At 32.1% G+C, this 25694-nt stretch overlaps 1 protein-coding gene across 1 annotated transcript in view; it reads left to right on the forward strand.

The window, feature by feature from the left end:
• Nucleotides 1-25694, forward strand: part of Ndufs4 (NADH:ubiquinone oxidoreductase subunit S4) — an 83664-nt gene that overhangs the window by 24609 nt on the left and 33361 nt on the right. The window contains exon 2 of the mRNA XM_047556847.1: nucleotides 2771-2849. Coding sequence (XP_047412803.1) covers nucleotides 2771-2849 — 79 coding nt within the window. The remainder of the gene's footprint in view (nucleotides 1-2770; nucleotides 2850-25694) is intronic.

Here is a 25694-nt window from a genome sequence, read left to right on the forward strand (position 1 = left end):
ATTAGCTTATTTCACTTAATTGTCTTCAGGGTTTATCTATGTTGTAGCATGTGTCAGAATCTTCTTCCTTTAAAAGGCTAAATGATATTCTGTTGGATATTTATACTACATTTTGTTTATTCATTCATTCATCCGTCAGTGAACACTGGACTTATTTCCACCTTTTGGGATATACAAATGTCTGAATGCCTGCTTTCGGTTTGTTTGGTTAAATACCCCAAAGTGGAGTTCCTGAATCATAGTCATTTTAAATATTTTGAGGAATTGCCACACTATTTTCCATAGTAATTGCATCATTCTGCATTCCCAAAAGCAGTGAATACAGGGGTTCCAGTTTCTCCACATCCTTGCCAATAGTTAGTTGATACTTTGTTTTAATAATAACAACCATTCTTTTTTTTTTTTTCCCCTTTTTTTCCATACTGGGGATTGAATCCAGGTGTGCTTTACCACTGAGCTACATCTCCAGGTCTTTTTTATTTTGAGGCAGGTTCTCACTAAATTGCTGTTGCTGACCTCAAACGTATGATCCTTCTGCCTCAGCCTACTGTGTTGCTTACAAGTGCATACCACCAATACAAATAGCCATCCATTTTAATGAGTGTGAAGTAGTATCTTGAGGGTTTTTTTGGTTTGTTGTTTTCCGTAACATTCTGGTGCACATTTTTGTATAGACATAAGTTTGCAGTTCAGGAACACAATTACTCATGATGTGTTGAGACTGCAGTTTAGCTTTGTGAGAAATAGACTGTCTTCCAAGTACTTACCAGGAATGAATGAGACTTCATGTTCTTATTCTTGCCAACATTTGGTGTAGTCAATGTTTTGGAATTAGCTATTCTAGTAGATGAGCAGTATTATTTCACTATTGTGAATAAAGGGCTGGGGATGTGGGTTAGTGATTAAACACCTCTGGTTCAATCCGCAGTACCAAAAAAAAAAAAAAAAAAAAAAAGAGAAAGAAAGGAAAGATAGATAGATAGATAGATAGATCTCCTGATACTCAGTCTCTTTCTTATATATAGGAACTTATACAGACAAACTAAATATAATAAGTGACTTGTATACTTTAATAATGTTAATTGATAATAATAGTCATGGCACTCAGACTCAAGATTATCCTTTGGGTCAAAATTAAGATTGATATTTCAGAAACCTGGAAATGAGAAGAGACTAATAAATAGGTAGAAATAAAGGCCAAATATGAGGCAAACAAAGTTTTTCTTATTTTATCAGAAGGGTTCTCAATAGTAAATAAATTTACTAAAGTAAAATTACCATTTATTTTCTGATGATTAAATGTTAATCATTATTTCTACATGTATGCTTTTAATTGTTATATTACCCAATAAAAATGTCTATTAATTTGACTGTTTTTGATTTTGACTATTCTAAATAATGCTGTTATAAACATCTCTGTATAAGTTTCTATTCTACTTTAATTTCTTTGGAGTATATACCCAGAAAAATGGTTAGATCTGTTTTTAACACCTTGAAAAACCAGTATACTATGTTCCACTGGAGCTCTATGATTTTATATTCCCACAGAGGTTCCAGTTTCTTTACATCTCTGTCAGCATACATGTATTTTGTTTTGCCTGACATTCCTGAATGGTGTGAAATAGTATGTCCTTGTATTTTGCTTTGCATTTCCCTAATTCTTAGTAATGTTGAGCATCTTTTCATATGCTATTGACCATATGTCTTTTTTGTATAAATTTCAATGTAGGTCCTTTTCCTATTTTTTAACTGGGTTGTTCTATTTTCTTTTGTTGTTGAATTTTGTCTTGTTTTGTTTTTCTTGTGGCACTGGGGATTGAACCCAGGGGTGCTTACCAATGAGCTACATTCCCAGCCTTTTTTATTTTTTTATTTTGAGACAGGATCTCTCTTAAGTTGTTTGGGACCTCAGTATATTGCTGAGACTGGCCTTGAACTTGTGAGCCCCCTGACCTCAACTCCTGAGTAGTTAGAATTATAGGTGTGCAACCACCATGCCTGGCACTAACTTGATTTTGAAAGAAAAATCTGTGTAAAATTGATTAATAGTTTGGATAATTCTAAAGTGTTAAATTGTCACAATTAAGTGTTAATATGACATTCATTAGTATAAATGACGTTGTGTACATGAAACAAAAAGCCTGTTGGTTTTAAGTATTTTCTCTGCAATGAAATGGGAAGATGCTTAAAATAGACTCTAAGCCTGTTTTACCTCCAATTTAATATTTCTGTTTTAACCATTTAGGCTTTTTGCAATTTTTTTGAACTGGATACAGGACTAAGTTATTAACATTAATTAAAATAATCACACATATCATTTCTATGTAAAGTACTTTTGATTTGAACTTAGAGTGAAGAAATTTTTTCTTATGATTGAGATTTTCCTCCTTTCTGATGCCATCATTTTGGAATCAACATTCCAGCATAGTTGATATAGTTTTGCATATTTTTGCCTAGTCTTGACAAACCAGCCACTGTATCCTCATAGAGAGCAAGCTGTACAGTACTTGTCACTGGTGGCCTTTCTGTGACAGAGAGCCTGTAGACTGACATAAAGTGCTGCCTGTTATGAACTGTGAAGTGAGAGTCTGCCAGAAACTTAGCAGACAGAACTAATTGGGGAGAAAAAGGACTTTTGTGCCCTCTCCTCTTTCCTTTCTTTTTTATTTTTAATAAGACAGATATTGTTAAAGTAGTTTGTTTATGTAAGATTTGTCTGCTTCTCTTCTCATTGCATAGATCATTTTTAACTTGAAGTCTTGTATTGCAGGTTGTTGAGCACATCCACCTGGAGGTTGGCACAGGATCAGACTCGAGATACTCAACTTATAACAGTTGATGAAAAATTGGTAAGAACTTTTTACTAAATCCTGTTGTGATTTTGCCTTTAGGATTATTTTTGTACAATATTCACTGTGGTATTCTTGGTTCTTCTAGGAAAGTGATTTGAGTTTGAATTTCTAGATTATATATAATTTTTTGGGGGGGAAGGAGGGTGCCAGGGATTGAACCCAGGAGTGCTTAACCACTGAGTCATATCCCCGGCCCTTTTTTACATTTTATATAGAGACAGGGTTTCGATGAGTTACTTAGGGTCTCACTGAGTTGCTGAGACTGGCTTTGAACTAATGATCCTCCTGCCTTAGCCTCTAAGGCTGCTGGGATTATACCATGCCCAATGATTATACATAAACCTTAAAAAATAAATAAATAAATCTTTAAAAAAATTGTTAAACATGATACATAAATATTGCCATATACAAATATTAAATTTAAATTATGAAAGGTTTCCATTTTTGTGATATTTATAAGTAGCAATTGGAATGCTTATTTTTATAATGATATATTTTTTATTTTCTCAGTTTAACACTCTTATTTAAGTTGTAACGTACTTACCAGTACTATCTAAAATTAAATATATTGTGCTTTTCTAGAACCATGCATGTTATTGTTACACATATTGTATACACATAAACACACATAACATTTCTTGGTGCACAGGAAAGTTAAATTACATTACAACTAGAAACAAATGAATGCTCTTTTTGTTCATCAGTAAATATAATTTTGGCAGCAATCACTGAATTTTTCAGTATGTGGCCTGTTACTTTAGATACCAGTTGATATTTATGCTTATATGATGTAAGAGCACAATTTGTAATGTTTCCAAGACTTCTCATGGAAATGTGTAATAGTTTAAGTGTGCTCTGCATTTTATACCTGGTTTACTATTATCAGATGTGTGGGTATGTTTCTTAACTACTTCCCTTTTAATGGCCGTAGTGTTTTATCACTTAACTTTGAACCTGTTAGTATAATCTAAACAGTAGGTCACACTCAAATTTCTGTTTGCACCGTTAAAGATAAAGACAGATAAATAAACAGAAAAATAAGCAGACAGTTTGGAAAACTCTTTATCTTATGCCCCATGCTGACTGGTTTTATCTTTAGATTATCTCTCAGGCTATCTACTGACATTGCCATCATCTTGGTCTAGACTACATCATCTTCCACCTACATTGATGCAAGTCTCCTGGTTGATCTCCTCACACACTTTAATCTTTCTCTGATTCTATTCCCCAGGGTAGCTAGAATAGTCTTTTTTAAATGCTGTTTTTTTCACCCTCTTGTGTAAAATTCTTTAGTGCTTCCTATTGCCCCTAGAGTAAACATTAAAATTCTAATATGGTCCTCAAGGTCTTACATGATTTAGCTTCTGCCTTCCTCTTGATTTATATTGTACCACTATCTTTTTAACAGTATTCAGTACACCAGCCATACCAACCCTGGAACTTACTATTCCTTTTCCTGCTTCAGAGCATTCAGAGTTCCTGTTCATGTTAACCTAGATGCTTTTGACTAACCCCTAGACCCAGTCACCATCTAAAAATTATTCCTTAAGTATTAATGAAACATCACTTGCTTAGTTAAGAATAAAAAAGTGAGGCAGTTATAAGCATGTGAGAGGAGGAGGATTTTCACATTTCATGTATTCATTATTTATTGGGGATAGTATTTTAATTTTTCCAATGATCATCTCTTTTCAGCCCCAAAAGGTTGACTTCTTATTCCAGTGTTATGGTTTACTTATCAATAATACTTATAGGTTCTCTTATTTCAAGTTTAAGGAATGAGTGAATCAGCCAGTAAACATATTGCTCTAAACAAGGTGTTATTAAAAATACCAAAGAGGTGTTAGTGTGGTATTTTTATGATGTATCATAAAATTAGTCACGTACCTTTGATGAATTTTGTTGCTCTGTATAGGTTTTCCTGTTTTGTTTTATCTTTCTTAAAGTATGTGGATCAAAATGTCATGGCATTCCAGGTGAAATCAATTGAGGTCTTATTTACAGTTATTGTAGTAATATTTAATATAGATTAATGAAACCCATAGGTAAATTTCAAACCTGAGATTTAGCCATTCAGTTTTATATTAAATTAAAACATTAGGTTATTCAGTAAGTAACATAAGCTGATAGGTTTTTGCATCTTGTTTCTATACACCCTCTAACAAAGGACTCAATCAATAAAGAAGTAGTGTAATGACAAGACCAGGGGCTCAGAAGGGTCCTTTTGGAAATGCTGAGTAATTGAGTTCATTATATTTGCATTTTGAACAAAAAAAAGATTGAAATATAAATATATCCCAACATTAATGATAAAGATGTTTCAAATTATGAGGTAAATTCTATGAGTATTTTTAAGGATGTGGAAACATCATTTTAACATAACTATTATGTAACATAAGTCAATTTATTAGATTAGTATAATATTTTTTATTAACTGTGCAAAACTGGATAATGGTCATATTTGTACCTGAAATTGGATGGAAGCTAGATCTTAGTTAAAATTATGAAAACTGGCCATTATCATGATTTTTATTGGATATTCATATATTATGTATTTATTTAATTTATAAAAATGATGCCTAAGAAGCCCAGGGCTTATGTGTATGAATTAAATTTAGTTGAGGATTGACTTTAATGGTTATTTCTAGGTATTTCTACTTCCTGAAAACAGATCTCAGGAATTTAAAACTAGAAGATAACTTCAGGTTATCTAGTGATGTTATTGAGTCTGATTATTTTTAATTATAAAATGACTCAAACTTTTTCTCAGGCGAAATCTTACTTGGGAATGCAATAAGTAATAAAATAGATAAAAGCTGAACTGCTAAAGGAGTTAAGAGTTGGGGGCAGGGCATACATGAACACTTGTAAGGCCCCAGAGTAGCCTTCTGAGAAGATTTCAAGGAGTGAGATTTGGAAAAAAAGTTTAATCTTCTGCCCTTTTTTTATTAGATTGAACAGCTGGTTCTCCAACTTTGGTTTTAAAAATTTCTACCTAACTCATTCATTTATTTGTGATAACTGCTGTTTTTACTGATCAGCCATAAATGTCAGACAGCTTTTCCTGTGGATAAAAAATAGTCTTTTCAACAAATGATGAAGGAACAATTGTGTATTTTTATGAAAAATTTTAAAAAAGAAACTTCATTTATACTTGTGCCATAGACAATATTTAACTCCCAGGTTCTAAGTATAAAATCCATTGTCCCAAATTTCAAACTAGAAAAGTATTAAATATGTAGAAGAAGATATATAGGAGAAAATCTTTGTAACTCTGGGATAAGCAAATATTTTTTAGTTATGGTACCCAAAGTGTGAACCATATTTTTTAAAAGTTATAAAACTAGACTTCTTCACAATTAAAAACTTTTGCTATTTGAAAGACATTGCTAGGAGAATGAAAAGTGAAGCCACAAACTGGGTGAAAATATTTGCAGAAAATATATCTGATTAAAGAATTATATTTAGAATATATAAATAACACTTACAAAAGAAGCCAGCCTCAAAAGGCTACATATTACATTATTCCATTTATTCCTAGAAGATGCAAAACTCTAGGAATAGAAAATTGATCTAGGCTAAATATGGAACCAAGGAACATGAACTTTTGGAAAATTATGTAACTATTCTTGATTGAGGTGGTGATTTTTTGTTGGTGTTGTTAAAACTCATATTTGTATTCATTTGTAAAATAAGAAAAACCATAAAATTGAACATTGTTTATAAATTATATGAATTTTTACAAAGGGGATAGAGGTTATTTCTTAATTTGGTATTAATCTTTTTTTTATAAAATTTCTATCCATTGATTCACAATCTGAACTAATAATAGATATGGCATGCTGTTTTCTATGTAACAACCTTCTATAAACCGAATTTGAAACCAGCTCTTTGGTTTCCTGATTCATTGCTTCTTAAAGGACAGTCTGTAGGGGTGCCTAAGAATTTTTATAAGAGGTCCACCAAGTCAGACCTTTTTTATAATTACACTGTATCTTTATTTGCCTTTTTTACTGTGTTGATATTTACATTGATGGTATAAAATAATTGTGATAAAACTGTTGGCACCTTAGCACTAATCAAGACAGTGAATCATTATATCCTTCATTTCTTGAAGTCAAGGTGTTTAAAAAAAAATCCAAACTCCAGTTTTACTGAAATTGTTATTTCTTTCTTTCTTTCTTTCTTTTGGTACTGGTGATTGAACTCAGGGGTACTTTGCCACTGATCTACATCCCCAGTTGTTTTTGTTGTTCTTTTATCTTGAGACAGGGTCTTGCTAAGTTACTCAGGCTCTCTGGAACTTGTGATCCTCCTGCCTCAGCCTCCCAAGTCACTGGTATTGCGGGCTTATGCCACCACACCCAGCTGAAAATTTTTAATTTTTGTAAATCTCAATCCTCTATATACATCTTTTTTTAATGTCCCATATAGCAAAACAAAAGTATGAATAAAACCCTTCTACTGTCTACCAGAGTACAATATTTAAGGAAAAACCTTTGTATGCTTTCATCGATACTGTAAACTGAATTAGCCACTTTGTTTATGTATAACTTTTAATTGAAAAAAACAACAGATGACAAATTATGGTTAGCAGATATTTTCTCAAAAATTAACCTCCCACTTTAAAAATGTTGCTTGTAATAAACTTCAAGCTTTCAAGGGAGAATTATAATTTTTATAGCATTTGACTCTGCCAGTGATGTGATTCATTTTCACACCTTTCTAGGACTTAAAAACTGCTCTAATGGGATTGGAGAAGACATTAACAGATTATATATTTGTATGTATATATATATATATGTGTATATATGTGTGTGTATATACACACATGCTATATATATAGTAATGAAACATGTTAACATTTAGAAGATATGCATATTTCTGTGAACCATTATTTCCATATGGTGTTATATTCATACATGGGTAAAACTTCTCTATAAAGTGTAAGACAGAACAATGGATTTTATTGTAACCAAGTATGAAGTTTTAATTTTATTTATTTTATTTCAACAAGGGGTCTCACTTCGTTGCTCAGTCTGGCCTCCAACTCACGATCTTCCTACCTCAACCTCCCAAGTAGATGAGATAGTTGTATGCCACCATGCTTCTTTTTCTTTTTCTTTTTCTTGGTACCAGGAATTGAACCTAGGGACACTTAACCACTGAGACACATCCCCAGCTCTTTTTATATTTTATTTTGAGCAGTTGCTTAGGACATTGCTAAGTTGTTGAGGCTGACTTTGAACTCGGAATCCTCCCGTCTCAGCCCCCAGGCTGCTGGGATTATAGGTATATGCCACTGTGCCCAGCACCATGCTTCTTTTTCTAACTCCATATTTGTATGATGATGGATTGTCTACATTTATTGCAATCAGAACGACCTAGCACAATAGTTTGAATATAAGAACAGGTGTTAAAGTTGATCTTGTCTACTATTAAACTAGACTTAAAGAATCAGCCAGCCTTCCTTCCTTCCTTCCTTCCTTCCTTCCTTCCTTCCTTCCTTCCTTCCTTCCTAGAAGAGTTATTGCCTCTCTTCTCTCTTCTCTTGATGTTTTCAATTTTGAAAATATGGTTATTTTTTGCTAAGATGTTGTTTATATTAATATTTTGTTACTTTAAATTTAGTATACTTTTACATTTTCTATCCATTTTATTTTATTAGATGGTAAATATCTATAGAAATATCTCAAGTAAACAAAACTTCATTGTTGTCCCAGTAACTTTTAAAGATGTAAAGGAGTCCTGAGGTAAAAATAAACAATGATGATGATGATATTGTTCTCCTGTCTTCTTCTTTCTGGGTTAACCATCCCAGGACTTTAATTATTTCACATGTATTCCAGGTAATTAATCATCTTGATTACCTTCCATTTTCACTAAACCTCTTTAAAATATTGTTGCTGGGGTTTCTTATACTCTACATGTGGTACAAGGTGTGATAAGGATTATTGCCTCTATTTCTTTTAATCACAGCAGTTCTAGTAAGACCAGTTAAAATTTAGGTTCTCATACTTCTTATCTGGCTTTCAGGGAGAGGTAGAACCTCAGATCCTTTTATGTGTACTGTTATCAAGTCATATTTCTCCTATCTTGAGCTTATGCTGTTTATTATTTTAACTGTTGTTCTCATATTCACTCAAAGGTCATGTTACCAAGTGAAGCTTATTTTTTATTTTTACTGTTACATGCAGTATTTATAGAATACTATAGTATATATATAGTATTTATAGGAAATTTTCATAGTGTTTTACAGATGTTAGTACCATTATAAGTATGAAGAAAAAATTGTTTTCTTATAAATATCAGTTGTATGTTGATAATATGTACACTGTTCTTTTTTTAGGCATAAAATGTAGGTGAAAAATATGCGTAGCATTTTTTCAGCATAAGGAACATTCTCTCATTTTGGAACTGTATATAATGTTGGCATTGGTAGAGAACAAATCTTCGGGGAATAAAATTGTTGTAATTCCTCGCTACTATTAATATGAAATTTTATATCAGGATACATGGTAAATTTTTGATCAATTACTTTTAAGAATGTCTTTGTTGTGTATAAACTGCTAACTAATCTTTTCATTTACTCTTGGAACTAATAAGAATTTAAATATCAAAAGAATAGATGACAACATTTTAAAATAATCCTATAAATTTATGTTTAGAAGCACAATGTTTTTTAAAAAGTCCCTTTTGTGGATCCAAAACATTATCTCCAAATATGTGATACTTCCTGCAGATAATAAGGAAAGCTTACAAATGGTTGTTTGCTTGGCCCTTGGGTTTTGTTGCAGGAGAAGCTGTGCCATGAGGTTGGGTGAAGAATGTCTTTGCCTTTGTGCTTTATTAAGAGGGTAACTTTTTTCCCTTTATGTGTCCCCCCCACCCCAATCTCCTTTTCAGTACATTTGATGAATACCCATGTCCAATGAACATGTTGTCTTTTTATATTCTGTTTGACTATACAAAAGAGAGAAGTTAAATTTGCAGTGTTCTTTAAAGATTTTGAGTAGATGCTCCCTGCTGAAAACATGCAAAGCATAAAGTAGACCTACATAGGTACACTTTTGATTTGCTTTTTAATCATTTTTAGTACCTGTTTTTTACCTACTGATTTCATTTGTCACAATAGCCTTATATTAGTTATTACTATGGCAATTAAAATAGTAAAACAAAAAATAGAAAAGTACTTTCATAAAATGTAAGAATGTTTCAATTTATTACTGAAAGTAGTACAAAATAAGTGTTAATAGTTTGGACATTATTATATGACTTTTGTAAAAAATTATATTGGTTGTCCTCTTCATTCTTATTTATTCAATAAATTTTTACAGAGCATGTTTCACACACTATGTTTATGTTTATTTGCATACTTTAAATTGTTTTTATTTATCCTAATGGTTTTGCTTAAAAATCATTAAGCATCACCTGATTTAACTTTTATAAATGTGTTATGATTAGTTATATGTGTATCCTCAATTTAAATGCATGTGAAAAAGAGACATCTAGTAATTTATAAATCTTAAATCTGTTGGGAGATGATGTGGAATGGAGAAAGGCAGCTATCCTTTCAAAGTGTTTTTGAAAAATCATGTCACTACTATTAAAATGTAAAATCCCAACATTTTGGACATGATTTAAGTAGTCCTGTTATCTTTATTTTAAAATTGGGTGTGCATGTGAAACAATCAGTGCTCTGAATGTTGCCAATTTGTTGTATTTTATTTCTTAACAATTTCTTCCAAATAGCAGTAAAACAGCAGTTAAAACTTTTTTACTTGCATTAAGTAGTTGCTATTTGATTAATAAGCATATAGTACTAGCAGCATGCTTAGTGAGGTTTTAATATTAGTGTTTTATAATGTGTATAAGTGGTAAATTGTTTATAAAAATTTTTGTCACAATTGGTTTTTAAATTTTTCATGATGAACTTGTTCTAAAATTTGTAAAATTGAATGATTTTTGCAAACCTTCAAAAATAAACAATTATAATTGCTACATATGTTTTATGTTGTTTTTCTTTCTAATGTACTGAAAGTTTATGGATGAAAATGTTTTGTAAATCTGCAGACTTAAAAATTGGCCATTAAGAGGTGACCTCCACAAAAAGAGAAACCTGTTAAAGGCTTACATTTACTTTGACTGTTTGCTGTTTTTTTTTTTTTTTTTTTTTTTTCTTTAAGGGTCAGTTTTCTTTTAGTGAGATTACTTTCTTTTGGTGTATGCAGCGCTATCTCTGCTAGATTATAAGGAGTAGTGTCTGCGATTGGGGTTATACAGCCTTCTAGCATCTCAAGTGTCTGTTTTGTCTGGACTTTACTCACACAGCATTCTTGTGCAAAAATTTCAAGGCTTTAGTCTGGAGCACTGGGTCAAAGGATATGTCTCTTTGAAGGGAAGACAGGAGTTTTTATGTTTTATTCACTAAGTAGTATTTCATTTTACATCAAAGAATAGCAGCTTTTGAGAACCTACCATGGTGGCAGTTGAGCATGTGAGTTTTTTTTTTTCTTGAAGAGTTTTACTAAATATGGATAATGTTTCTTTTTAAGTTTTTCAGTCTACATGAATGCTTATTTATATTGTTCTAGTTAGATAAGACTGTTAAAATCAAAAGAAAAAGCATTAAGGGAATATAAATGTTAGTTTGTAATGTATTTTATATTTTAAAAACAACTGTAGTGTTTTACAACATACTTCCTTATTTTGGTTTTTATGTACCTAAGCTGTTAAAATTCTAAGAAGTAATGGCTAATGATTTTGAAAGTATAAATTTTATAGTGCAATAGTCATTATTTAATTGTACTTTGTTTTAGTACCATCTTGCATGGGAGGGAAGAGCGAATTGATTTTGGAAAATATCAAAGACTCAATGAAAAACCTTAAGACTTAGTAAAACTAGAAGGAGAAGTTCTTTCTGTACTTTTTGCATAGGTTAATCAACACATATATTGTGTACCCACAGTATTAATCATGAGTGATTGTTTTCATTTGTTTAGAAGATTATTGTTTTTCAAATTCCCATCACATGATGTACATACCTAAGTATGTGAACTAATATTAAAATAGTTTTAATGTTTATGGGTTAAATATGCTGGGAAATAACTAAAAATTTTCTAAATAGAGTTATTGTGTCATTTAAGACAAAAGTGTCTACTTTAAATGGCATAACAGTTTAAAACAATTGCACTTAACTCTTTAATAGTGATAATCATTAACCAAGTCATATTACTTATTATATACAATTGTTTCTTTAAAAAATTCTATAGGTAATTGCAGAACTTTGTTTTTGTTTCCTTAAATATATGCCCAGTTATTTTTTCATATTCTCAAGTTATATAAAACTTACATTTTAAAAATATTACAAGGGAGGTGAGTGATGGAAAAAATAGTTTTTATATTCACATAGGAACCATTAAAATTTAAAATAGAGAATTATCTTTCTATATTTAAATTGTTTAAAGAACAGAAGATCTTTCTCTACAGTATTCAGGCATCTCTATTATCTGTGATTCTTCAGCAATTAAAGCAGATTTATTTTCCTCTTTGTTCCTACTTGGAATACTTGAACAATGCTGGAGAATTGAACTGACTGGAATGTTTTATCTTTGAAAAGCTTTAAAGTTCTGTGTACCAATTAGCAAAATACAGTAAAGATTTAAACTGTTAATAGCCACAACATCTTTAATGCATAGACCTGTAGTATGCTAGGGCTGTATAACAGTTCTCCATTGTATGTCTCTGTTAAGGAAAGTAACTGCGTCCTTCTTTCCTTGCTTTACTACCTGCTGTGTATGGAAATTGTGTATAGTACTTGACACTTGCTTTCAGGAATTTTAAATTCTTGCATGTTATTATGTAGAAGCTTTGGCTTTCAGTAAAGGAGAATTGATATTTGTTTGGATTTTATATAAAGGGTTTTTGTCATATTTTAAAGATGACACAATTCATATGTGAAAATACATTAGTCTGTTACTCTTTAATGAATTCAAAGTACATAAACTATATATTATCTCCTTGCAAATGGTTTATCTAATTCTTTTATTTAACTGAATGTAATAATCTAATTATTAAATTTACATTTATTAAATTTATATTTATACTGATTTTTTTGCTTTTGTTTTTTAGATTTTTATCTTTTTTTTTTTTTTTTTGCGGTACTGGGGATCGAACCCAGGGCCTTGTGCATGCAAGGCAAGCACTCTACCGACTGAGCTTTCTCCCCAGCCCGAATTTAATCTTTTTGATAGTATTTTGTTTTTAGAGTTAAAGCTTTTTAAATTGGCCAGCTTGCCAGGCAATTTCAAAACACAAGGATTCATCCAAACACCCATTATTAACTTGTTAAAGCCTCATGCCCATTATGTTATAATAAGTTCTCAGTAAAGATAGGGAGTAAGAGAAAGTAAAGCAATAGGAGTACTGTCTTTTGATGACAGTTTATTTTTTTCTCTTCTGTGCCATGCATCTCATTAGAGCAGAGGAAAGAGGAATGTAGACCTCCAAGTTTGAGCAGCAAACTTTGATTTTCTTTTTTCACACCTTCTAAGTTTGTATGATCTAGTCTGTGTTTCAGTTCTACTTTTCAGAATACCACCTCCAAGATTGCAAATATTCATGATTTACAGGATGGGTAGGTGTAAAATATGAGGGCACTAATATGGAAGCTTTACTGTATGCAGTATAGTGTGCCTCTACAAAAATACCTCTTTATAAAGAGATATTTTTCTAGAAATGTATGAATAGGGATTTTGTTCAGTTGATATGTCATGTTTAATGATTTACTTCAAAAGACTTTCAGTATATTGCGTATTAGTTATTGAAGGACGTTTTTCCTTTTAATTTTAAGGCTTCCAAGAAAATAGACATAAATTTTTTTTCTCGTTTTCTCTAAGCAACATATAAAACATAGACATACCAAAATGTTGGTCTCAGAATGCTAATTTAAATTGAAGAACTGAGGCTCTGCTTAGTGTGCCGATTGACATCTATAATGATGAGTGTTGTTGTTATAATTAAATCTATCAGTGAAAAGCATTTTTTAATAGGGTAGTTTGAGATTTGACGTTAAAGAATTAAAACCAGATTCCTGATTTTGTAACATCATAATATATCAAACACTTAAATATAGCTTATATATTCTGTACCTAGAATATTCAAAGATTAAAATTCCTCTAGGGCTGGTGGTTTTCAGATAAGACAGTCTGTAGTTGTGAGTGAAGATCCATCAAGAGATTTTTTTTTTTTATTTATTTATAATAAAAAATGCCTTTGTTCTTTTTCATTCATTCATTCATTTGAGCATCTACTATATATCATATTCTAGGCCTTGGGAATACAGTGAATATCCTTGAGCTTAGAGTTTATATTCTCATGTGTAAGTATATACCAATTATATAAATAATTAAGATATATTCCATAATTTAATTAATGTTAGAGACAAACATAAAAGGTAGGTAGCAGGATGGAAAATAGCTGGAAATTGAGATGGATTAAGGGTTATTTAAATAGGGCGATCAAAGAAATCACTTCGAGATGTTGTGGTACATGAAGTAAGATCAGAATGATGGGAAAGAACCAATTATGTGCGACTCCAAGAGCATTTATTTTATGTACAGGAAAAGCTGATGACCTAAAGTGTAAACTAGCTAGTTGTAGTCAAAGAACAGAAGGAAAGTTGTGACAAAAGAAAGGGACAAAATGATGTAAATTGAGGTCAGAGATGAAGAGGGGTAGAATCAGGTAAGTAGGCAATTCAAGTCCATGGTAAGAAGTCTGAATTTTATTTTATCTCTGATAGGAAACTTTTATAAGGTTTTCAGTAGAAAAGTGATTTGATTTGGTTTACTGATCATAAATACTGGAGAATTAGCTGTTATGGTTAAAGCTCACGTCATAGGACTTTACAAAGGAAATGGTTAGATTGTTAGTTTGTTGCTGTTTTTATTTGCTCAAATGCCCTTTTTATGTTCACGAAGTCATTTTATGATTTTTACAAAGCATTCTGCATACTGATAAAAGTGAATTTTTAATTCTTTCTAACAGGAGACCAAATTTTTCTGTCTTTGCATTTTCAATGCTATGTATGGTATAACAATTCAGTAATTTTTTTTTTTTTCTATTAAAGAATCTTAAGAATTTGCCCTTCTTTGTGGTGGGCAGGGGGATTTCTGAAGATTAAATCTGGGGCTTTGCACATGCTAAGCATATGTTCTTCCAGTGAGATTTATACCCCCAGCTCATGAATTGCTTTTTGATAAAAGTTGTATTAGGACCTGGAACAATAAATTCATCCCTTTCTAATTTCTCACTTCCATGACCCTTCATTGTCCAGCCCCACAAAACAGGAGAAAAGAGGTTTATCATAGTGTTCAAGAAAGATAAGAAAAAACAAAATATTTGAGTTGCTGTCCACAAAAGAGGTGCTGACGAGACCCGAAATACACTTAAGCGCTGCACCTTGCTTCAGCCCTGGTGGTAATAGTTGTCTCCATCTTAACTTTGACTCTACTTCTCTCTCTTTATCTTGGAATTTGTCAGTCTTCACAGCTGTTTGTATAACTCCCTTCCTCTGCTTTTATGACTCTGTGTCCCTCTTTTGCTGACTCTGTAGGTGACAGTCATCTCTCTTTTCCTTTCTGGCTACCTGTGCTCCCTCACCCCCACCATACATACCTGTCCCCTTTCCTTCCTGTTTCTTTCTTTGCCCTTCCTTTCTGTCCCTGCCTGGTCTGATTCTTTAGGCATTGTTAGGATTTAGACACAGGTATGCTCCAGCAGCTCATGTGTGAGACAGCACAAGAAGGTTCAAAGGTGAAATGATTAGATTAAGAGAGCTGTGACCTAATCGGTGGATTAGTCTGCTGATAGGATTAGCTGTGTGTTAACTGTAGGCAGATTGGGCATGACTGGGGGAAACAGGTCACTGCAGGGCATGCCTTTGGAATTTAAATTTTGTCCCCAGTGAACAGAATTCTCTACTTCCTTATGTCACATTCTTAGTTGCTTTCCTCTGCCATGATAGTCTGCCTCACCTTGGGCCCAGAGATATAGAGTTGGCCACCATGGACTGAATCTGTGAAACCAAGCCCAATATAACCATTTCCTCCCCTAAGTTGCCAGGTCTTTTGGTCATAGTGATGCCAAACTGAATAAAACAACATCATGTTTCCTTTTTCTACTCTTCCTTTCTCTTTTACTTCTCCCGTTCTTCATCTCTCCCTCACCTTTTTTCTACCTTTCTGCTTCTTTTGTTCTTTTTCTTCTTCCTCTCCCCAAATAACTGGGGAACTATGTTTGAACTAGATGGGAGAGACCTACTGTACAGGTGCTCTTTTAATTCATTCTTTATTTCCCCTTTTATAAATAAATAAGACTTGTAGGGTAATGTAGTAACTGGAAAAAGAAATGCTGTGGTTTTTACATTATTTAAAAATTTCACCCTGATGAAAAACATGGAATAATATAACCTTAAATCTTCAATCCCCTCTCTTAGCTGTGTAACCAATCTCAAGCAAGTTATTTAACCTCTATATGTGTCCTCATCTTACAAAATGAAAATAACTTTGAGATTTCTTTTGAATGTTAATTGAGAATACCTACATTAAACAACAGAGTATAATGTCTTATTTGTGTTCATCATTTGATTTAAGTTCTTCTCCCCACCCATACCCTGCCCCCCCCACACACACACACCAAATTTGGAGCCCTTAGTCTGGAAGGAGAAGCAACCTGGATTATAATTGTTATTCTTTGTTAATTCTGAATTAATTAAGCATACCATTTTTCTGAGTTATATTTGCTATTCGGATATTGAGTTCTATGGGATTTGGGAGCAAGATGTTAGCCTCAGTTTCATTGATTTTTGTATCAGTTATGTGTATTTATTTGTATATGTATGTGTATATATAGATGGTCCTGAGTTTTGTCATGAAACTTGCCTTTTCTAACCTATGAATTTTATTGTGACCTATAATATTATGACTTCTTTTACATAGTGTTTGAAAATTTTGTAATCCTTAATAGGTAAATGTATTGCTAAATAATTATCCTTCCAATGAGAAATCTCTTTAGTTATTTATAATCTTTTATTTTTTTTGGTACTTGGGGTTGAACCCAGGGGTACTTTATCACTAAGCTGCATCTCTAGCCCTTTTATTTTTTGAGACAGGACCTTACTAAGGTGCTGAGGTTTGCCCCAAACTTGGGATCTTCCTGCCTCAACCTCACCAGTTGCTGGAATTGCAGGTGTGCATCACTGCACCTGGCTATAATCTATTTTTAATGGTGAAAATTTGTAACTATTATTCCAGAGTTTCTATACAACCTATTCATATTATACACTATATTTGGTTATTAAACTATGTAATTAAAACCTTTTTTTACCAATTTTAATAGTAGTGCATAAAAATGTATATATATCTCTCCATGTATTATGTAACAATGGGGATACATTCTGAGAAGTGCATCTGCATTAGTGAACGTTTCATCACTTTGACCAAAATACTTAACAACAACTTAGAGGAGGAAAGATTTATTATGGCTCATGGTTTTGGAGGATTCAGTTCATGGTTGGCCAACTCTATTGTTGTAGTCCAGAAGTGAGGCAGAACATCATGGTGGAAGGGTGTGGTAGAGAATTGCTCAGCTGATGGCAGCCAGAAAACGGGGCAGAGAGATGGGAGAGAGGAGAGAACCAATACACTGATGAAGTCAAAGCCTAGTAGTCTAAATTACTTTCCCAAAACCCTACCTTTGAACATACGAAGCTTTGGAGGACATTCCAGATCCAAACCATAAAAGCATCATTAGCTAGTTTTATCGTGCAAATATTATGAAGTATACTTACACAAAACCGATTTGAGTCACTCAGTAGGGTCTCTTGATGCATCAAGAAATGCAGAAAACATAATACATATGAGGCCATTGGCAGCATAACATGACATACTATTTTACAGTAAACTTTTTTTAAATAAATAGGAGTATAATGACAACTGTATATAGTAAATACATAAACGAATAACAATCATTTATTATCACCATTTTATTGTACATGATTACATGTGCTATACTTTTATACAACTATCAACACAGTAGGTTTGTATATGCCAGCATCAACACACACGTGAGTAATGTGTTGCACTATATGATGTCTCTAGGCGATAGGAATTTTTCAGCCCCGTCAAATCATTTATGCTGTTCATTATTGATTGAAATGTTATGCAACACATGACTCTGTTAAGAATCACATTATATATCATAAATACATAGTTTTCTTATAAAAAATAAAATAGTAATATGTGGAAAATAATATAGTAATATGTGCTGAGTGCAGTGGTGTACACCTGTAATCCCAGTGACTCGAGAGGTTGAGGCAGGAGGATTACAAGTTTGAGGCCAACTTGGGCAATTTAGCAAGACCTTTCAGAATAAAAGGCTGCGGATGTAGCTCAGTGGTAGAGCACCCCTGGATTCAAGGCCCCAGTACCTCAAAATAAAAATACAAACACACATTGTGGAAACATTAATTTAGAAATGATAAAATATAAAGGAGAAAATTAAAATTGCTTTTTCAGTCTTGGTTAATTTACTTCTTATATGAATATTTAAACACTAATATGCAGCATAATTACATATGACAAATCATTTTTATCCTGTTTTTTCCTACTTTACTGTGAATGTTGTTTTGGAAATTGCTCAAAAGCACAATTGTAAATTAATATATGACCACTCATCGTATTTACCATAGTGCATCAACCAATATACAGTTGTTATACTTCAGGTTGTTTACAATTTTTCACAATTATACAAAATGCTGGAATGAACATCTTTATACCTAAGTTTTGATCTTTGATAGCATCTTTATTTTAAGTTCAACTTTTTCAAGTGAGATTAAATCAGAGGACCTAGCATTGACATTTTAAGTATTTATTGATAACCTAAAGATAATTGATACAGAATACTTCTAGAGCTTTTGAACCAATTGATTCTGTATAATTTTAGAGCTAGAGTTTTTCATAGTCTATATTTTAGTACATATAGTCTAGTTTTGTGGGTTTCTTCACTCTGACACATGGGGTGTAGCAGATTCCACCTAATAGATAAATACCATATAGCTAAAAATTAGAAAACAATAAAAATATTCAATATGTAATATATATAATATATACAATAAAAATATAAAATATAAAAATATATAACACATGATATATATAATATGTCATATGTAATGATTTATATATTATATAATATATAAAATTAGAAAACAATAAAAATATATATAATTCAATGTGGTATTGAATTAGAAAGTACTTCAAAGCTTAGTACATCCCAAGGATCGACATTATGAATTTAGTTATCATTGTACTGTAAATTTGTGAATATTCTAGTTGATAGAATTTCTGTCATAGATATAAAATAGTACAATGCATAGCAATTAGTGCTACAAAAGTGTTAACTATAGCTGCTGCTACTACACTAATACTACCACCACTATTGTAATGGTTTGTAGTGTAAAGAATGAATCTGAGTAAATTAATGAAACTTTTTCCCTATTTTTAAATGTCAGTCTAGTTCTTTTGCTATTTATAAAGCCTTTCCAGAACACTGTGTGATGAGTACCTTCCTCAGAAATATCTATAAAACTTTATCATTTACTTGGTGAACTATATAAATTACTAATTTCAAATTTAATTTCATTGTAGTGAATTATATTCTCTGTAGGACTTCACACTTGAAATTCCTTGATGCTTTTTTTTAATCACCCAGAAAAGGGTCTCTATTTTTGGTTGTGCTGGGAATCAAACCTGGGGCCTTGTGCATGCTGTGTCAGTGCTCTATTGTTGAGCTATATCCCCAGCCTTGGGTCTGTCCTGATTTATATTTTGTTTTGTTTTGGTACTGGTGTTGAATCCAGGGGTGTGCTATCACACTGAGCTACATTCCCAACTCTTTTTAATTTTTATTTTGAGACAGGATCTCACTAAGTTGCTGATGCTACACTCAAAAAATAGCCATCTTCCTTTCTTAACCTCCTGAGTAGCTAGAATTACAGATGCACACTATCACACCTGGTGAACTTTATTGTATTTATTGATGAATTTAAGTGACATCTCTCTGTCCTAGTGCTATTCCTTGTTCTGAAGTCTACTTTGATATTAATATAACTGGTTCAACTTATTCTTAGTTTTGCATGGTACATCTTATTCCACCCACTTATTTTTAGCTTATTTATGGGTTTGTGTGTATGTTTGGATCTTGGGATTTTTTTTAATCTACTTTGATAACATCTGTCTTTTAATTTAATGTTTAAAACATCTACATACAACATTTAATGATATGGTTGAGTTTAAGTTTACCATCTTGGTGTTTTCTGCTTGTCCCATCTTATTTTTTAAAAATTTTTTAGTAGTTGCTTTAGGGATTATAAAATGCATCATTAACTTTTCATAGTCTACCATGGACTAATAATATATCACATAGGTAAAATCCTTAAAACAGTAGTTCCATTTATCATAGTCCTTCATGTTAATGTTGACACATTTTGCTTCCATTGATGTTATAAATCCCACAGTAAATTATTATTTTTTCTATAAACAGTTATTGTTGTAAGATCTGAGAAGAAAATCTTTCATATTTACTCACAGATCTACTGTTTCTGTTGCTCTTACTTACTTCATAAATATGTACATTTCTGTCCCTTTCCTTTGACCTGAAGAACTCATTTAATATTTTTAATAGTGCAAATCTGTTGGGACAAAATCTCTCAGCTTCTGCTTATCTGGAAATGCCTTTATTTTGCCTTCCCTTTTAAAATTTTGTATCAGCTTTGACTGCCATAACACAATATCTTAGACTGGGTGACTTGAACAACAGAAATGTATTTTCTCATAGTTTGGAAGGCTAGAAGTTCAAGATCAAGGTGCCAGCATGTTAAGGGTTGTATTCCTGGTTTATATGAGAGAGAGAGAGAGAGAGAGAGAGAGAGAGAGAGAGAGAGAGAGAGAGAGAGAGATGCAGCATAATATTAATCACTTTGCCATTTTTAAGTGTGCAGTTTAGTAATGTTAACCACATTTATGATGCACAGCCATAGCCACTACCCATTTCCAAAGTTTTTTCTTTATCTCAAACAGAAACTCTATGCCCATTAAACAATAACTCTCCATTATCCTTCCCCCCAGCCCCTTATAATCTCATTTACACTTTTGTCTCTATGAATTTGCCTACTTGAGGTACCTCATATAATCAGAATTGTCCTTTTGTGACTTCTTCATTTACCATGTTTTCAGGGTTCATGTAGCATGTGTCAGAATTCCATTCTTTTTGAAGGCTAGGTAATATTTCATTGTGTGTAATATATCATATTATATAATGATGGATATTTGGGGTTTTTTTCACCTTTTTGCTATTGTGAGTAATGCTGCTATGAATATGTATGTCCATATATCTATTTGAGTTCCATTTTTCAGTTTTGGGGGGTAGATACTCCAAAGTAGGATTGTTGGATCATGTGGTGATCTCTGTTTAACTTTCTGAGGAACTGCCATACTGTTTTGGAGGTAGCTGCACCACTCTCCACCAATGCATAAGGGCAGTTTTTCTACATTCTTATCAATGCTTATTATTTTTCATTTTTTAAATAATTGCCAGGTATTTAGTGGTAGCTCATTTTTATTTTGAATTTGCGTATTTTAATGACTATAACGTTGAGCATATTTTCATGTGTTTCCTAGTGATTGCCTATCTTTTTTTGAGAAATGTTGATTTACATACTTTCTCCATTTTGAATTTGGTTGTTTTTGATGAGTTGTAAGAGATTCTTATTAATATTAATAATATTTTATCAATGTTAATGACTAATATTAATACTCTATTAGATGCCTTTTGATGAATGAAAATTTTACTTTTGAAATCCATTGTCTCTGTTATTTTTCTTTTGTTACTTATACTTCAGTTTTCATATTTAAGAAATCTCAATAATATTTCCTTTATGTCAATAATATTTCCCTTATGTTTTCCAAATTTTAGAGCTTCAGCTCTTATATTTAGGTGTTTGATGCATTTCAAGTTTTAGTTGTTGGATATGATCTAAGGTAAGCTTACAACTTTACATTTAGTTCTCCAATTTTCCTGGACTATTTGTTGGTGCTTTCCCCTTTGATCTTGGCACTCTTGTTTAAAACCAACTGACTATATATGTAAGGGTTTATTTCTGGGCTTTCCATTCCATTGATCTGTGTGTCTGTTTGTTCAGTGCCATTACCACACTGGTTTAATTACCAGTGTAATTAAAGTTTCAAAATTAAGTTTTGAAATCAAGATGAGTGAGTCTTCCAACTTTGCTCTTCCTTTTCTACATTGTTTTAAAATGAAACTTCTGTATGAATTTTAGGATGCATTTGTCTATTTCTGTGAAAAATGTCATTGGAATTTTGATAGGGATTGCATTGAATTCGTAGATTACTGTGGGTAGCATTGTCAGTTTTAACAATATTAAGACTATCGATCCATGAACACAGGATACCTTTCCATTTATATATTTAATTTCAACAATGTTTATATTTTGCAGTGTACAAATTTTGAAACTTCTTGGTTAAGATTATTCCTGTTTTAATCATTTTGATACTATTATTAATGGAGTTGTTTATGTCATTTCCTTTTCAGATTGTTTTTGTATAGAACATCGCTGATTTTTTGCATCTTGTCAGTTTTCTGAATTTATAACCTCTAACTTTTTTTTGGTGTAATATTCGAGAATTTTCTACATTTAGTTCATGTAATCTGGAAACAAAGATAATTTAGTACTTCTTTCCCAGTTTAGATGCTTTTTATTTTTTTCTTGCTTAATTGATCTAGCTAGAACTTCCAATATTAAATTGAATAGAAATAACAAACATGACCATCATTGTTGTATTCCTAATCTTAGAGGAAAAACTTTTAATTTTTTTCGTCTTTTATCATTATTCCTATGTGTGTAATATGTCTTCACTAAGACTGCTTTTTGAGATTATCTTTGTATCTTTAAACTTCAGAAATTTGATTATTGTGTGTTTATGTGTGATTTTCTTTACATTCGCCTTGCTGGGGAGATCCTTGGATTTTTTGGGAGGTGGGGTGATTTTTTTTTCATCAGAGTTGAAAATTTTATAGTTATTATTTCTTCAGAAAATTTTCTGCCTCAATTTTTCTTCTTACTCTGGTACTCTAACACTGTTTTATACTGCCAATTATTATACAGCTGTTCACTTAGTTGTGTTTTTTTTTTTCTCAGTCTTTTTCAGCCATGTGGTTCAGTTGGTTTAATTTCTATTGCCCTGTCCTCAAGTTTAATGATCATTTCTTCCATAGTGTTCAACTTTTGTTAATCTTATGCAGTATTATTTTAGATACATATTTCAGTTCTGGAATTTCTATTTGGTTCTTTTCTGTAGTTTCCATTTCTCTACTGAAATTCTCTATCCGTTCACTCATTTTGTCCATTTTTGTATAAATCTTTAAACATTTATAGCAACTGTTTTTAAATTAAATCTTAGAGTTAATCTCATCATCTTCATTGTTTGAAGGTATATTTCTGTTATTTATGTTATTGTAGATTTTTCTTTGGCAGATTATCCTTTTTAGGAGTGTATTTAGTGATTTTTGAATGTGTAATTGATATTCTTACTGCTTTTTTGGAGTGGGTAGGGAGAATCTAGTCTTTGCTGTCTTTCTTTATAGAGTATTTTGTTTCAGTAGCCAGTTACTGACTGATCAATTTGATCCTTGCAGTGATTAATAATAAACATTGTATAGATGGGTTTAGAGTTCTTAGACTTCTGAGGTTTGACCTCTCCATTGAAAGCCCGGAGAATTCAAAGTGCTCCACTTGGGCAAGTTTCTCATTACCTGTCTTACTTCATGGTCTCCTTTGACTCAAAGACCATGCATTCCTTGTGTAATTCTTCCTTTTCAGAACTTTGCCTCACAAATGTCTAGTTTGCTCAGTATCCCTGAACTCCCATGACCTTAGCCTTTCTGTTCAATGAGAATGGTGTGCTCTGCTTAGGCATCATCTCTCTGCACTAGTCTAAAATGTACCTCAGTAGCATAAGGCTAAGACAATTGTAGGACTACATTTTGAGTTTTTCTTCTTTCAAAAAACTCAGTACTGTACTGCCTGTTATCCAGTTGTTCCATATCTGAAAAGTAGTTGCTTAAAATAATTTTCCAAGTCTTAAATTTGTATTTGTCAGGAGTGGTAGTCTGGTACCTATTATTGCATTATGGATAGTAACAGAATTCCATGTACTACATTGTAGCAATTCCTTTGCAATAATGGCTTTGTTAATGAATCCTTACTTTTTTAACCAACCTTTGATGGTTTGCTCGATTATTGCTCTGTTTTATCTCTAAAACATATTACATGTATGACTTAATTTAGGCTTTTTTTTAGTACACTGCTGAACTCAGCTCTCAGTAATTGAGTCAAAAGTATGCTTATTTCCAGTACCTTTCTCTGCCAATTTTACTTGACATTATAATTATATAATTTAATTGAATAATATAATTTGATGCCACATGAGGACAAGAGAGTTCTTTCTTTAACAGTTCTATTGAATACTTTGAAAAGACAATAAAGGTGATTTTCTAGTGATGGTTTTCAATTCATGCCACCCCAAAATATGGCACCTTGATATACTGGATATTTTATGAAAATGGCAGCAGCAAGAAAGTCACGCTGGTCTTCCCCACTGCTCATCTCTCTCCCCGAGTAGTTATGCTTTTTGTGAGCTTGTGTTCAAAGTTTGTTTTAAAACAAAGGCTCTTCTAACATTTTCCTGAAGTAGCCTATGGTCTTTATGTGAGACATTCCTTCCCTGTATATGCTTGGAGGAAAGGAACATCCTTATCTCAGAATGTAAAGGACCACAGAGAACAATCTGAACAAATAGGGCTTGCTAAGTGTCCCCCAATTCATTGCCATTGAATCATACCTTTTCTATATTTTTCTACAACTGTCCAGTCTTTATCAAACCTATAAAAACACTCAGGTTTAATTGTTACTTTGGGTCTTCATTTCCTCATGAAACTCCTGTGTTATATAAAACTTACATGAAAGAAATTGGTATGTTTTTCTTTTGTTAATCTGCCTTTTTTTAATGGGACCTGCTGTCATGGTAAAGGAAAATATATTTCCCTTCCTTCTGGAACAATTTCATCAAAGTAGTTGGAGCGGAAACAGTTGTAAAAGATTGTGTTTTAAAAAGATGTCATAAAATTTTAGATTTTGGACTCATTGTTTTACGGTCATCTTTAAATTCTCACTTTACACTGTAAAAATGAAAACTAAATTGTAGGGGTATATTTTGTTGAAATTCTAGTCACTATCAAAGAAAAGGCATTGCCTTATATCAGAAGTTGAATAAAAGAATGTACATACATAATTTTTGTGTTATAATACAATGTTTGAGTTGTATATGTACGTGTACATGGGCACAGGTATATGTGTCTATTACTTATATGATCCTGTTTTCACTGGTGTTTTCATTTAACTGACCAAATACCAGAAAGGAGAATTCTATTGCACAGTTTAACTTTTTTTATTGTGCCAAATTAATAAGGAAATTGACTTGCACTTTTTAAATGTGCCTCTTTGCAATCTAGTATGACTTGCATATCATTGTTTCATGATTTTTTACCCTCTATGTTGCCCAGGCTGGCCTTTGAACTCCTGAGCTTTTGCCCTCAATACCTAGCTTATCTCATTAATGTTTTTTTTTAAACCAAAGACATTCAATTTTTGATCCATTAAGTTCATTTCTATTATTTCTAGCTTCCTTTTCAGATTTAATTTCACTT

Source organism: Sciurus carolinensis, chromosome 6, assembly GCF_902686445.1.
Source record: "Sciurus carolinensis chromosome 6, mSciCar1.2, whole genome shotgun sequence".
Taxonomy (NCBI): domain Eukaryota; kingdom Metazoa; phylum Chordata; class Mammalia; order Rodentia; family Sciuridae; genus Sciurus; species Sciurus carolinensis.